This window comes from Empidonax traillii, unplaced genomic scaffold (assembly GCF_003031625.1).
Source record: "Empidonax traillii isolate 1590-97213 ecotype Southwest subspecies unplaced genomic scaffold, ASM303162v1 scaffold127:size982661, whole genome shotgun sequence".
Classification (NCBI taxonomy): Eukaryota; Metazoa; Chordata; class Aves; order Passeriformes; family Tyrannidae; genus Empidonax; species Empidonax traillii.
In genome coordinates this window covers 665,195-681,976 of record NW_020955320.1, presented here as the reverse complement: position 1 = coordinate 681,976, position 16,782 = coordinate 665,195, and the positions used below count along the sequence as shown (strand labels likewise).

The 16,782-nt window shown below is 38.4% G+C and overlaps 1 protein-coding gene across 1 annotated transcript in view; it reads left to right on the top strand.

Annotated features, from left to right (window-relative positions):
- The window catches only part of GLIS3 (GLIS family zinc finger 3), a 110,119-nt gene that overhangs the window by 66,727 nt on the left and 26,610 nt on the right, over nucleotides 1-16,782 (top strand). Inside the window, exons 3-4 of the mRNA XM_027883487.1 lie at nucleotides 6,165-6,326; nucleotides 7,552-7,662. Coding sequence (XP_027739288.1) covers nucleotides 6,165-6,326; nucleotides 7,552-7,662 — 273 coding nt within the window. The remainder of the gene's footprint in view (nucleotides 1-6,164; nucleotides 6,327-7,551; nucleotides 7,663-16,782) is intronic.

Below are 16,782 nucleotides of genomic sequence, written 5' to 3'. Positions count from 1 at the left end.
TAGCCTCTCATCTGGAGTTGAGATGGGTGCATCTGTCTGAAAAAGCAGCTTGATTCAGTTTCCCATGTGAACCAACGTGTAGGTTTTTGCTCTGTATTAATATATCCTCTTTTTCAATTTATTTCATTGCCTTTAAAATTATACTAGGAGCATGTAGCTCTTCTTACTTAAAAAAATACCAAAGAAATGGATGTATTGGAAAACTGAAGTCAGATCAGGGTATAGTTTATTAATCTTGTTCTATCCCTACAGACACACAAAAAAAAGAATTATGTGCTGCTTAGTTAAAAGTTCTTAAAATATGAGACCTACAGCTGTTAGCACTGACTAGTCCCATAAGTCTTAATATGACTAATAATATGAACTTTCTTTTACATCTATGAGTATAATAAGCCTTTTAACTTAAAGTAGGAAGTACAAAGAAAATGAATAAAAATTTACTTTAGATTTTGTCATGATCTGTAACTATCTTTTGTTTGCATTTGTACTTACGCTTGTTGGATCATAAAATTTTAAGGAATCTACCAGAAAATCATGAAGTGAGGATATTGCAGTGGAGGGAACCTTCTTTTTTAAAAGGAAGAACAACCCAACTAATTACTTGTTAACTTCAACAAGCTTTGGACCAAATTGCCATTGAAAGACTGGGCAAACAAGCATCTACTATAATCTATGCAACACTTATAAAGATAGCCTGTCGTTGTTTACTGGAACAACAAATTGCAAGACTTTTTATAATTTCATAAGTTTAACTACAAAAGCAAAAAAGAAAGCTAGACTTTGCATAGTTTTGAGGAAAATACATAGCCTTATGTAAGCTCAGTGCATTCACCAAAGCATTCAGCCACCGTGTGACAAAATGGGCTCTGTTCAGATTGATGCTGTAATGAAGTGCTGCTCTGAATGCTACATTTGCTCCCATTTAACCACTTTAAGGGTTAAAAGCACAGCACTTACTTTACTGGGCTTTTAAATCTCAGCTGTGGAATACAGCCTCCTTGTTGGTGAGCACCTGATGTCAGCAGTTTGAAGGATGTCTGACACTAATTATGTGTCATTCACAAGACTGCCAGGCAGAAAAGCCTGAGGGAATAAAAATCTATTTGAAAGGTTTTCATGTGAGGTCTTACTCTCAATTTTTTGAAAGCACTTGTATCTCTTGCAGAGCAGCACCTTGCTAATACTGTTGAGGAAGGAAGATACTTTAAAACCTATTAATTAGTACTTGAAATGCATTGCTCTTGTTTGAAAGCCCTATACAGAACAGCTTTTACATCTGTTTGTGTATTAAATACAAAGCTGGGGAAAGACACTTTGTCCTTCTCATATCACCTGCCTTGGTGCTGACACAGGAGAACACACCTAGTCAGCATGTCAAAGCATTCAAAATTTATTGACAGATAGGTGTAAAACATTGTTAAATAATTAATTTGCCCTTGATCTACTAATAAATCTTTCAAAATGCTACATGATTACTGAACAATTCAAAGATTTATTTTGGGGCCTTGTGTATATGTTACCCCAGATTTATTTTTCCCTATACATTTTTAAGGATACCATTGCCTTCATTTGCATATACGCATTCATGCATGACAGCCTCCCCTAAAATCTAGAAATGGCTGATATTTTTATTGAGATAACTTCCTTCAAGTTCTAGGATTTAAAACTTTTGTCATGCTTATGGCCAGTTTATGAATATTACGAAAGTAAGCAAGTCAAGCAACTTGTCAAGCCAATGTCAAACAGTAATTTGCTGTTTTAAATGGGATCGGGTCAATGTCTAGACAGTATCTGCGGTAACAGTCCATCTCTTCTTCCAAGTAACAAGTGATAGGACAAAAGAAAACAACTTCAAGTTGTGCCAGAGAAAGATTAGATTGGATATGAAGACAAATTTCTTCACTACCAAGCATTGGAACAGGCTGCTCAGGGAAGTGTTAGTCACCAGCCTTGGTAAAATCAAACAGTGCTCAGTTTTTAATATTTTTAAGAATAATTCTATTTTTTTTGGTTTTGAAACCAATTTCGAAGTAGGTATGAGAAGGCATTGTTTATAGTGAGAAAGCAAATTTTGATATGTATAACTTATTTGGGAGAAAGTTAAATGACTTGATAACAGAAAATACCTAGAATCAGAAGTTACCTTTTACATTACTTGTCACATTATTATACCAGAAAAATGACAGAAGAAAATACACTGTCTTGGTGCTGAAGTAAAACAAATGCAGATAGGAATATGTGAAGATTTTTAATATCATATACTTTCAAGGTTTAGTTGGATTAAGAAGAAGCTGAGCTGCCTGTCATTGACTTTTAGAATCGAGACTAAATACTTTTCCTTGAATGAGTCAGAGCTCAGGCAGATGTTGTTTGCCAGAACAAGGTCTTCAGTCCTCATTACACTGGTGGTCAACCTTTTACAGTGAAAACAAACTAATTTCATAATCACTTGGCCACTGAATATCTGCTACTAATATTGAAGTATGCACACATATATTACCAAGCTGTTCTTAGAGTCTAGGAGTCTAAGTGTATTTCATAGTGAAGGTTGCTGTCTAATTCCAGGCAGGCCTCAGAAGTGCATGGTGCACTCCCAGCAGAACTTTGCGTGCTGCACAGGTTGTTGTATATAAACCTATGTAATTTTATTGTCATTTTACAGAATGGATTGCCTGATAGAATGAACACTGTCTCTGTATACAAAGGTGAACAGTACATTCATGAGAAAATGAGTGTTTTAAAGTCATAGCACTGCTTTTGCTTTCTATTGACAGGTTTTACCTATTACTGTAAATATATTATTACTTGCTTTGGACAATTATCCTTTTAAAAAGAGATCCCAAGTTTAGGAAGTACAGAGAGTAAATTTTCTATATAACCTACTTAATGGTTTCAATTTGCATGCAGCAGTAAAAGTAATAGCTCAGTGACTTGATTTCTGTATTGCAGTTTAGGAAAACATTATGCAATTAATTCCCCATAATACTTGCAAAAAATCTGGTTTAATCTGGGATATATTTAGGAGTGTTAAACAGATTCAGAATGCCAAATGTATGCCATATACTTAAGTGACTAGCTGTAATAAAGGTGTTACATCTTCCTCTTCAACGACAGTTAATAACTTGGAAAACTACGACAAATTTCATTTCAAAATACAACTCCCAACTACCTGACAGTTTTCCCCTTAGGTGGTTGTGTCTTGTCTAGAATACTTTCATTGAAATCTGTTTATCAGAATAGAATGTATATTCTGTGTTGTTGAAAAGAGTATCTTTTCATTCCTTTTATCTTAAGCTCTGGATATTCCCAGGGCTTCAAGAAATTTAGTTTATAGAGTAAACATTTGTTAACTGTTGAGTAAAGATGGTCTATCTGATAATACAGGGGCTTGCAGAGTCTATGTTTAGCTACAATGACCTTTTCAACAGTACACAACTATATATAGCCTTGTGAATACACTACACATTAGTTTAGGGCTGTGGAGAGAAAAGAGAACTTCAGACTATCTTTTCTCCTTCCAAGTTATGCTCAGCAATGCAGGCGTGTTCAGAAATAACAATTCTTAAATATGTAACATAACATTCCCCAGTTCTGCTTAGTTAAATGTTTTTGCCTATTTAAAACCAATGCTAATGTTACAATCTTATAAACTATCTTTTACACCTGTTTAAGTTTATTTGCATGCTTGAAGATTCAGAGTTTACTAACCTTGAAAATAAACAAAACAGAGGCATGCTTTTACAACATTTTCATTGGTCTGAAATTGAAATTCATGGTTGCTTGAGGTCCTGCAATTTATCTCATACTTATGTACAGCATAGTTACAGTCATTAGAATGGAAGGTTTTTCTTTTATGAAGTTATTATAAAATAGTAACTTGTCTCCATAAGGTGGGTGAATCAGTAGGTTTCTTTCTAATTTTAACATAAGTGCTTTTGAATGATTTTGCTTTTTCAAGGTTTAAAACTGAAAGTGTACATATAGATTAGAAATTAGGAAGGACTTCTTTATTGTGTGAGTGGTGAGGCACTGGAGCAGGTTGCCCAGATGAGTTGTGGCTGCCCCACAACTATGTCTGGAAGTGTTCAAGGAGATGCTAGATGGGGCTCTGAACAACTTAGTCTAGTAGAAGGTTTTCCTGCCCATGGCAGGGGAGTTGAAAATAGATTATATTTAGGGTCCCTTCTGACCCAAACCATTCTATGATTACACAATTTTATGATTCATTTATTATATCAGCTTTTAGCTCTCATGTTTTTATGCTCTCTCTATCCACTCTTTACTTTTTTCCTAGAAAAATGTGGTATTTTTACCCAGGCAATTGTAAGAGATATCTATTTTTTTTTTATTTTATTTATCCTGCAATATTTTCTAATAATAGATCACTAAAAATAAAAATATTTTTACGATTGCAACAATGTTATGTATGCGTGCTAAAGCTTCGTAAACATAAGGGCAACACTGTTTGTACAAGCATAAATTATATTCAGTAATCAAAACGGATAACCTGAAAAGCATGGTAGGTTTGCTTTGGATAAAGGGATGGGATATAAATAAAAAGCTTCATGGGTTGAGACATTTTCTGAAATGGATGTGTGGGAAAGATAATTTCCAGTCATGGTACAGCAGGAGTGGTTCATCCTATTTCTCAAGCTTTAATTACTTAAGTTCAATTTTAATATTGCTATTTTATAGGCCATGTGATTTATGCTTTATTGTTTGAACTGGTAACTCTGTCCTACATTAATCAAAATGCAGATGGGCTTAAAATTAAGGAATAAAAACTTTATATCTTTTTTTCCCTTTTTTCAAGCATGTAAAGATTTGTAAGAAAGCCATGATCAGAATTATGTCAGTTTTCCTACCTCTGCTCTTGTAAGCATATGCACTGAATAATATATTATAAATTTATAATATAAATTTATTTATGTTATTCTGACATCAAAACAGTCTGTTTCTTTTCCAGTGAATAAAGTTAGTAGGTAGTGAAATTACGGAAATTTTTGTCTTAGCTTTAGAAATGTTTGACATCTCTGTTACTGCATTATTATTTTTGCAAGTATATAAGAACCTCAATCTAGCATGTCATGCAGCAGATGCTTTAGCTGTTTCACAGTAGAATATGTGGCAGCTGAAACTAATAAGATTAACTGATCCTGGCTCATAGAATTTTAGAAAGCCTATACTTCTGATAATCATAAATATTTAATTGAAATCAAGTGTATATAAAAATGCTGGTGTCAAATAGAACAGGTGTTTTTTAGTTTCCCTTAGGATAAAATATACTATGGGAACATGATAGTTGAAGAACTGGTTTTCTGTTCATACAGACTTAGATTTCTCCACAGATGCAGTACTTGATTAGGTATAGAAGTACTGTGCCACAAGATTATTGGTTACCCATAGCGTTAACATCCTATTATGGCAGGCTTACCTAGTACCTCATAAATTTCCTCATGGCAGAAATGTAAAGACATATTTCAGAATTCATTTTATTTTTTAGATCATCATTAGCAAGGCAGAGCAGACTGACATTTCTCTGCATCTGACCTTGAGATTAGCTCAGATGGTCAGAGTATGGTGCTAATAACACCAGGGTGGTGGGTTTGATCCCCATATGGATCATTCACCTAAGAGCTGGACTTGATAATCCGTGTTGGGCCCTTCCAGCTCAGAATAATCTGTGAAATCTGTCTACAGTGTGTCTTTGCTGTTGCAAAGGTGGGGTTGGTACTGAGAGATGCCTCTTGTTGGCTTAGTTGCTGATATCAAAAGAAGCCTAGAGCTGAGATAAGGGTAGTTAGCGGAGGACTTGGGAACCTCACAATGGCTCTTTTGCTTTCTGTGAGCTACGTTGAGGAGAATCAGCTGGCTCTGTGTTTCCCAGATAGGAGCTCTGCTCTCAGGTATCTGGTCTCTTTAGGTCTTAGTGTCCTATGTGTAAAATATAGGACATACTTCCACATGCAGGGAGGATACATACATTTTCACAATCTAAGTGGTTTAAACCCTGCAGCAACACCCACTCTGAGAAGCCAGGCTTTCTTTAGCTCTGGAGCGGTACCCAGCTCTAGCAAGCTGGAGGTCTCTATGTGTCTTTCACACTCCTGTTTGGTGTTTGCTCTGTGTGCCTTCCTTTCAAATAATTTCTTTCTCTTTTCTAGTTTGAGGGTTGCAAGAAAGCCTTTTCCAGACTAGAAAATCTCAAGATTCACTTCAGGAGCCATACAGGTGAAAAGCCGTACCTTTGCCAGCACCCTGGCTGCCAGAAAGCATTCAGCAACTCCAGTGACCGCGCCAAGCACCAGAGGACACACTTGGAGAGTGTAAGAACACGACATTCCCCTTGCAGTCTCCTGTACATTATACCGTATGCTCCTTTCCTCCAGCTTGGAGTAGGTAGCCTTAGAAACAGGAGGGTGGAGTGTCTAATGAGGCTGTTGAAGCTGTTTCAGAAGTGACCCAGTAGTATAAGCATGGAAGAAGATGAGTCAGTCTAGTTGATAAAAAGGCTACAGGTCTGGGGTCTTTGCTGAAGGTAGAGGCAGTGACTTTTTCCTACTTAGCTGAGCTTTAGGGAAACCAAAACAATCTGCGATAATAACTGCACTTCTTTGACAATAAGCTAAGGCTGGTGCATGTACCAGAAAGTACAGAGAGGAAGACTAATTTTGCAAATCTAAAAATTTTTACACTAACAAATTTTTGGTTGTGAATTTGGGTCACAGCTGAGATTTATTTAAAAATTTTTGTTTCATGACAAAAGATCATGTTTTATCAGAGACAAGCCATTTCCCAAGTGGCAGGAGTCCAGAAATAAAGTTACAAAAATGCCATTTGAATGCCCTTTTGAATAGTCGATACTATGGCTGGTAAGTTAATCATTTGTCCAAGGTGTTGGACATGCTTTGTAAAACATAACTGAGTAAGTTGCAAAACAACTCATTTCAGGAAACAGTTGGACCTAATTTTCTAAGGTGACATATTAGAAAATGTGAGCTGAAGGAGTAGGTCTTGTACTTCCAATCAGAATGTGTATTTTTGTGCATGTAATATTTTTGAAACTGCAGCATTCAGTGTTTGGTTTGGCTTTTGCTTACTTTCTTTGTAATATAGTAAAACTAACTCTTTTTCTTGTTCTCTTTTTCTGAAGCAGATCCTTCTGTAATCCTAAAAAGTCTTTATCGGCCTTTACTTCAGTTTCTTTTCCTGGTTCACTAAAGACTGTAATTTCTGATTAAGTCAAAGATTGCTCTGAGGGTGGAAGAATTGTGAGTATATCTAGCAATATTCATTGTACTGATTACAAAAAAAAAAAAGGTAACAGTGAAAGGTGCCATAATGAACACTTTCCTTTGGTTTGTCTTCCTTAAATGCCTTAATTTCATGCTTTCCCTTTCTAACAAATTGCTAAGCATTCTGCTTGTACTGGTGTACATTTATGTTCTGTAGTAATGTGGTTTGCAGCATCCCAAGGCTCAAAAAGGACTCTCTTGTGGTAAAATAATCTGTGATTTAACAGACTCTTTATCCTTTTTCTTTTTGACTTAGAAACCTTATGTGTGTCAGATTCCAGGATGTACTAAGCGATACACAGATCCAAGTTCCCTGAGAAAGCATGTGAAAGCCCATTCTTCTAAAGATCAGCAAGTCAGGAAAAAGGTAAATTTTCTGCTGTCTTGATTGATGTAAAGCTTATATGGAGAAGTCACTATTATAGTATTCGATGTTTCAGTGCATCTTCAAGTACTTGTGCTGATTTCAGACTCTTTGTTAGAAAAAATGTTAATAGGTAATAGTAGATTTGGTTTGTATATAGCTAATTTCATCTTTGGCTTAATGAGTCTAATGCTTCATGTTTTCTGATGTGATGGTTAATTACTACCCATGCACAACAAGGCAAATAACAGTAATTTTTGCAAACAGAAATTTTTAGTTTTACATTCTGCCACTTGGTAAATACACAGTATTAAAAAATACTGGCCAATTACAGATAGAAGGATGGATTTCAAGTCAGCATGTGAGATTAAGCTCTAAATTATATTTCCATATGCCAGACATTTCCAATACCACGAGATTTCACAATATCAGTTCTCTGTGGATATCAAGTCCATGAATCAACAACTGTTTACATGTATAAGTACATCTCTGAAAAGCTGTGATCTAAGGGAATGGTTTTCTCTTTTTTTTGAGCATTTTTCATTATACCTTCTTTAATCACTGGCACTATTTCATTGGATTGTTTAGATCATAAAAGATAAAAGTCTAAGCTTTCAATTTAAAGGAACTTGTTCCTAGTAGAAGGGGAACATGCATGAACTGGTGTAGGGATAGAAAAACCTTTGAAATGTCAACGCTATGATGAACAAGTTATAGTTTAGAAGTTTTAGAATTAAATGCACAGCCATTCATAGCAAGTAGCCAGAAAAGTGCTTCATGCAGCACTGAAAGCCCTGAGTGGCAGTGTTTAAAGCTGCAGTATACAAATTGGAAGAGTAAGTTTTGATTCAATGGTTTGTGGAAGCAGCATGTCAATCTCTGAGGAGCTGACCTGTAGTATTAACGAGAAACATCCTTTAAACTTATGAATGCCCACACCTGTATCAGAGATGAAGTAAATAAGCATGCATTTTCACCTTAATAAGTAGTTCTTTGACTCCCTTGTTCCTGTGCGTGCTGCCCCGGGGCAGGTCTGCCAAAGGAGGTTTGTGAGCTTTATTCTGCTAGTCCCAGAGGGCAGCTCAGCCACCCAGACACCATCTTTTACAGGCTTGTAAATAAAATGCTGATCAGCTCAATTCACTCCGAGAAATTTGAGTGATGCCTCAACTAAACCTGGCATAATGGACCTGAATACAGGTATTAAACTCCACTGTGTTGTTACTGTCATTGAAGGCAAAATAATGTGTTATCCCTTCTTTCATTTTGCTGTATTTTACTTCTGTGTCAGATTTTATTTCCTGAATTTCATTCACTATTTGATTTTGCTCATTTTTCATTCCCTCTTTGTGCCAGACAGTGTAAACTTGATGCTTTTTTCTCCTCGATTGACTCCCTATGGGCACATTCTAGACTTATCCCCCAGTTTTTCATCCCTCTTTGATAAGAATTTGTTTATGCTCATTGGTCACTTGAGGTAATATTGAAGGGGAAATAAGCCAAACCTCCACAAAAAGAAAAGAAATATTGTGGCATCTGTCAAGCCAGATACTTAAAGCCCAGATAAATTTTGAATAATGTTTACTAGGTACAACCTAGCAAGTTACTGGACCTTAGAGATGTTATAATTACTAACTAACATTATGCTTTGGTATTTGAAGTATTTCCTGGCAGTAATAATAATAAAAAATAAGATCAACAAACCTCTTAATGCAGAATTAATGTTATATATGGATTTAATTAAATGTGAAAATTGGTTTAATGTCAAAAAGGTATTTACAAAAATGTGAATTCATCAAAAATAACCATAAAAATTCCAAGGTGTTAAAGGCACAATGGACTAATACTTCTAGCCCTAGGGATCTATTCTGTTGAAAAGAATGAAAGCCTTTGCTGTCACACCCCATTAGTCATGGGTTCCTTTAATATATCGTGCCTGACTGCTTTTAATCCTCCTTTTAACCTCCCCCTACATACCAAGTGACATTATTGCTGGCTCTCCAAGACTGTACCTGCAAGTGTGTCTTTGATGTTTTATAGACTTGAAGAGCAGGATGAAGTATATTCATAATAGTGGAATCAACTACTTGCTGTGCTGATGTTTTAATCGAATCTTCGTCCCAGATTTTTTAGATCTGTCCTTTGACCCTTTCCATGGCTCTCTAAAATGGAGCTAGGTTATGCAGTGGAATATAGGTAAATTTCCACCTCTGAATTATTTTAAGTGGCATTTGTTAATGTGTCTATGATTTACCAAATAAGGCAAAATGCCTTTTCTCCAAGTCCTGTAATGCAGCCGCTGTTCCCCTTCTCCCAGCTCCCAGCCTCCAACCATCCATTAAATACATTTAACTGGGAATCTCTCCAGGTAATGGCATGAAATTCTATAGAACAAGAAGATCATAGCACAAATAATTAATGCATTTTAGTGGGTAGTACAATAAACTTTCATTTACTCTTCAGAAGAAAATAGAGCCATGGGAGAGTAGAGACTGCCTTGCCTGTTTTAATCATCTTTGTCCAGTTTGAAAAAATTCTTTGTAAAGATGAGGGCAAACATGTACACAAATATTACGCAAATACCTGGGAATAGATGATTTTATATATATTTATATATTTTATATATATTTATATATATATATATATTTTATATATATTTCTGTTTATATAAATGTTTTTATATACATTTTAGGTATAATCTCTATGCATCATAATATTCAGTCTGTACTTCTAAAATATTTTGGTGGGGTAAAAAGCAGTGTCTATTATCTTACTTTGAAAAGAAAGAATTGCTAGCTCTGCCAGGATTTCATCTTCCCACGAGGAAGATGAGCTCCTTCTAAGAAGGGAAGTCAGTGATAGAAAACTGGATAGTACCCAGAATGAAAGTTGAAAGTGATGCTGAGAAGAGTGCTATTGTACAACATGTCCCTGGACTGCAATTACTTTTGAAACCTGTTCTCTTCTTAAGCTTGTCCTCATTTCAACTTTGAAAGGACAAAAAACTTACAAGATTTTTTTGCAAGTTGACTAAACAAGTAAGCTTATTTTCAGTTGGTTACACTTTTTGTTTTCAGTAAACAGCAAATGTCTTTCATCTGTGAACCGATGATACTGTGTTCAAAAATAAGAATCCGTAGCTCTTTTAGCTTGTAAGCCTTTTTACTGAAGATAGTCAAAATGAAATTATAGAATATATAAACAAAATCTGGAGCCTGCACTGTTAGATATCACAGAATCACAGGATGGGTCAGGTTGGAAGGGACCATAGTGGGTCATCTGGTCCAACCTCCCTCCTTTAGCAGGGAGCACATTGCACAAGATTCTGTTCAGATGGTTCTGGAATATTTCCTGTGAGGAAGGTTCCACAACCTCTCTGGGCAATCTATTCCAGTGCTCAGTAACCCACATAGTAAAGAAACTCTTCCTCACATTCAGGTAGAACTCCCTGTGCACCATTTTCTGCTCATTGCCTTTTGTCCTACTGCTTGACACTACCAAGGAGAGCTTGACTGCATCCTCTTGACACCCTCCCTTGAGATATTTACAGCAATTGATGATGTCCCCTCTTGGTTGTCTGTTCTCAAGGCTGAGCAGACCCAGCTCTCTCAGACTTCTTTGAAAGAAAGATCCAGTGACTTGAAATCAGTGCAGAAGGTGAATATCACCATTATGCTCTTCTTGAAGATCCATTTTTGTGTGAGCTAGCACTCAGCCTTGTGCAAGTATGAGAACATTCTCTTTTCTGTACAAGTATACCATGAAAATAATTTGCTGTTTCTCTAGCATTCATGCTGAAGAGGTCTGTATTTGAAAATCTAAAGAAAATATTTTATATATTCACTTTCAAATATTGCAGTACAAGTACCACTGTGAATAGAATGGAATGGGCTCTCAACACAATTAGTGAAGCTATCAATTTGTTTAAAGACTTTGGAACAAACAAAATTTTACACCTGCCTTTAGATTTAGTGAACGTGAATAGAAAACAGCGTCTGGGAATTTTTTTTTTTTTTTTGGCTAGTCGTTTATGTAATTTCACAATGTATTTCCAGTTTTTCCTTTAATTTCCTTTCTTTCTTAGTATTTGAACTAGACTTATTTTGTGACACAATGCTTATTGTGTTTCTTACAGGAAAGAATTTTTTTTTTTTCTAACTCAGTGTTTAATTGATGAGGAAAGGAGGAGCCAAGGACAGTTAGGGCATTACATCATTGGTGTTTCAGCAGGTTATTCAGGCATTAAGCTAGTTACCAGTAACATTGTTCAGTAACATTATGTGACAATATTAATCTGGAGCAACTGCTCTGTTTGAGAGCATCTGCCTCATGGGGAGCAAATATCCTACAGTATGAGCTTAGTTGCTTCTGCCTCTTTCAATTTTTACTTGCCCTTACTCACACTCATAGTTCAGATTTCAGTATTTAAACTGCAAAAGGGAGAGAAGAGGTTGAAAGAGAAGCAAATCTATTTTCTTGCTTAAAGAGCAATTGAAAATAAGGATATTTTCCTTCATTTGTTCTCTATGGAGTCCACTTAAAAGATGTCATTAATGCAAAAAGAAGTGCATTCAGAGGCAAAGGGTCAGTGAGCAGTGTCCATGGCAACTAAGAAACTATTCTGCAGAAAAAAAATGTAGTAAAGGGTAAGTGTTTTAATCCCCAACTTTAATCCCTTCCTGTTTTCAGAATGAAATATAAATCAGACACCATGGCGTTCAGCAGTTTTTCCTGAAAGGGATGTTGGCAAAAGGGGATTAGGAATGGGCAGTAGTGTTTAATGAATTTAATCATACAATTCATTGGAAAACTTTTGAGATAGGAATGACCAATTCTTTTGAGTGTGGCCAGTGAGAAACAGGAAAACAGACCATGAAAACAATAGAAGACTGGTTGTGGCTGACAGCCCCTGTCCCCTGCTAGCTGCTGCAGTGGCAATGATGTGTGCTGTCATGGGATGCACAAGGCAGGCCCCTCAACCTCCATCGTGGGCAATATGCTTTGCCACCATCACACTTAGAACTCTGTTTGCTGGTGAGAAGGAAATGTCAAAAACCCCCAGTGGTTTTCATGGTGCTCTAACAGGTGTGGCAGTTGTTATAGCTTGCTGGCTAACATTTGCTATTTCATATCCTGATTCTTCTCTGCACTTGCTTTCTGCCCTGAGCACATACTCCTGTGAGCTTTGGTAGTGTGATGTGTTGAAACATGCACCAGAAGGAATAAGTGCTGACACCCTGCTTACATTTACACACATGGTGGGAAAAAAAAAGAAATCTGAATTGTCTCAAAATTCTGTAAACAGCTGTCAGTGCATTATCATAGCATTTCATGTTCTGCATGTCTTTTTCTGATATAAAACAATATCCTTTTCTCTGTTTCTGTGTCTTCACTTCCCTGCCATGAACATGGGTTGAGAGAGCAAGAATCTTTCTTTCTTTAGAGGCCTGGTTGAGAAAGAAATTCACCTGGGAGGCAGTCCTGAAGGGAAGAGGTCTCCAGGAAGGCTGGACGTTCTTCAGAAAGGAAATCTAAAGGCACAGGAGCACACCATCCCCATGTGAAGAATGAATAGACAGAGGAAAAGATGACCATCCTGGCTAAACAAAGAGCTTTATCTGGAACTTGGGAAATATATAGGAGTTTCTGACCTTTGGAAATAGGGCAGGCAACTCAGAGAGACTACAAGGATATTATGAGGTTATGCAGGGTGAAAATTAGAAGGGCCAAAGCTCAACAAGAACTTAATTTGACCACTGCCATAAAAGATAATGAAAAATGTTTCTATAAAGACATTAGCAACAAATGGAGGGCTAAGGAGACTCTCCAATCTTTATTGGATGCCAGGGAGAAACATGGTGACAAAACATAAGGAAAAGGCTGAGGTGCTTAATGCTGCTTTTGCCTCAGTCTTTCATAGTCAGACCAGTTGTTCTGTGAGACCAGAACCCTGGAAGACAGGGTTGAAGAGCAGAATGAAGGCCCCACAATCCAGGGAGAAATGGTCACTGACATGCTACGCCACCTAGACACTCACAAGTCTATAGGGACAGATGGGATCCACCCAGGGGTACTGAGGGACCTGACAAAATAGCTCACCAAGCAATTTTACATCATTTTCCAGCAGTCTTGGCTAACCAAGGAGGTCCCAGTTGAATGGAGATTGGCAAATGTGACTCCCATGTGTAAGAAAGGATGGAAGGAGAATCCAGGGACCTATAGGTCTGACCTTGGTTGCTGGGAAAGATCAGGAAGCAGATCATTCTGAATGCTATAGCATAGCATGTACAGGACAAGCAGGGCATCAGGCCCAGCCAGCAGGGGTTTGTGAAAGGCAGGTCCTGCTTGACCAAGGTGATCTCCTTCTATGACAGTGACTTGCTGACCGGATGAAGGAAAAGCTGTGGATGATGTCTACCTGAACTTTAGTAAATGCTGTTTCGCATAGCATTCTCCTGGAGAAATTGGCTACTCATGGTTCAGATGGACACACTGTTCACTGCATAAAAAACTGGCTGTATGGCCAGGCCTAGAGAGTGGAAGTGAATGGAACAGCCAGTGGTGTTCCCCAGGGCTCAGTGGGGAGGTTCCAGATGATTGGAAGTTGGCAAATATCACCCCAATCCATAAAAAAGACTGCAAGGCTGACCCTGGTAACTACAGGCCTGTCAGCCTGACCTCGGTGCCTGGCAGAGTTATGGAGCAGATCATCCTGTGTGCAATCACACAGCAGCTACAGGATGGACAAGGGATCAGACCCAGCCAACATGGGTTTAGGAGGGGCAGATCCTGTTTGACCAACCTGATCTCCTTTTACAATCAGATGACCCACCTGGTGGATGAGGGAAAGGCTGTGGATGTGTCTATCTGAACTTCAGCAAAGTCTTTGACACTGTCTCCCATAATATACTCCTGGAAAAGCTGCAGCCCATGGCTTGGACAGGGGCACTCTGTGCTGGGTCAGGAACTGGCTCGAGGGCCGGGCCCAGAGAGTGCTGGTGAACGGGGCTGCATCCAGCTGGCGGCCGGTCACCAGTGGTGTCCCCCAGGGATCAGTGCTGGGACCAGTCCTGTTTAACATCTTTATCGATGATTTAGATGAGGGGATTGAGTCCATCGTCAGCAAATTTGCAGATGACACCAAATTGGGAGGGAGTGTCGACCTGCCGGAAGGCAGGAGGGCTCTGCAGAGGGACCTGGACAGACTGGAGAGTTGGGCTGATTCCAACAGGATGAAGTTCAACAAGGCCAAGTGCTGGGTCCTGCACTTTGGCCACAACAACCCCCTGCAGTGCTACAGGCTGGGCACAGAGTGGCTGGAGAGCAGCCAGGCAGAAAGGGACCTGGGCATTTGGATTGACAGGGAGTTGAACATGGGCCAGCAGTGTGCCCAGGTGGCCAAGAAGGCCAATGGTATCCTGGCCTGGATCAGGAACAGTGTGGCCAGCAGGAGCAGGGAAGTGATCCTTCCCCTGTACTCAGTGCTGGTGAGGCCACACCTTGAGTATTGTGTTCAGCTCTGGGCCCCTCAGTTCAGGAAGGATATTGAGGTGCTGGAGCAGGTCCAGAGAAGAGCAACGAGGCTGGTGGAAGGGACTTGAGCACAAGTCCTATAAGGAGAGGCTGAGGGAGCTGGGGTTGTTTAGTCTGGAGAAGAGAAGGCTTAGAGGTGACCTCATCACTCTCTACAACTACCTGAAGGATGGTTATAGCCAGGTGGGGGTTGGTCTCTTCTCCCAGGCAACCAACAATAGGACAAGGGAACATGGGCTCAAACTCTGCCAGGGGAGGTTTAGGTTAGATGTTAGGAAGAAATTCTTTACAGAGAGGGCACTGGAACGGCCTACCCAGAGAGGTGGTGGATTCACCATCCCTGGAGGTTTTTAAGCAGAGATTGGATGTGGCCCTTAGTGCCATGATATAGTAATTGGAGTTGGATCAGGGGTTGGACTTGATGATCTTGGAGGTCTTTTCCAACCCAATCTATTCTATGATTCTATGATTCTATGGTTGAATAACCATGCCTGGAGGTTAAAAAGACATGCAGATATGCTTAGGAACATGGTTTAATGTTGGACTCTGTGGTACTGGTTTTACACTTGGACTTGATGATCTTACTGGTGTTTACCAACCGAAATGATTCTATGATTCTATAACTCTGTGATTCTCATTACCATGTCAGACTTCAGTCTGGGCTTTAAATGTCCCTTATGCTACTCAAGCATCACCAGTGTCTGAGCAAACAAGATTGCAACTGTGTACAGCATGCCTAAGAGGTTGCAGTTAACCACCCTCACAGCAGTGCAAACACCCTTCAAGTCTTTAATACTGTCCTCCTTGAGTATTCCTGTTCCAAGTTGAGATCTTCTCTCCATCTATTGTTGCTATGCAGATTTCACACTGCTGGAGATGGGTGTTGACAGCTGCATTGGTAGATAGTGATTTTGGAGTCCTTAGTCTTACTCCTGAAGTACTGGCCCATACAAGGAGGGCCTTCATCAGCCCATTTGTTTCCTCCCTTGCTGCAGAGCTCTGCCTCATCTGCTGGCACAGCTCCGTGTGAGACTGCTGTTTAAGATAAATTATTTTAAAACAACAAAAAAATCTAACCTGACACATAAATATGTGTCACATATATTGCCCCACAATAAATAGAAGGCAGTAGAAACTCTGAAAGTTAGCAGTGCCAGCCTAGCCAGCACTTCACATCATCATCCAGCCATTGAAGCACACTAAGGAGAGAACTCAAAGACAGTGAATGAAAATATACAGGGATGACCTGAGAAATCTTTGCAAGAGTAAAAATTCTATGCTTGAAGGCTAATAATTTTGATCTCTTATTAGGGAAGCTGAAGAGTTTTTCCGCTTTTAGTCTTAGACTCTAATCAAGATGTTTTGAGTGGAGGAATATTTCCATGTATGAGGTGGTACATGCATGAACTAAAATTTTGGTGGGGATACATACAAAGTCAGATATTTATAGTCAAGGCCAGTATTATATAAAGGATACTGCAGAGAAAAAAGAAAAGAAAAGAAAAGAAAAGAAAAGAAAAGAAAAGAAAAGAAAAGAAAAGAAAAGAAAAGAAAAGAAAAGAAAAGAAAAGAAAAGAAAAGAAAAGAAAA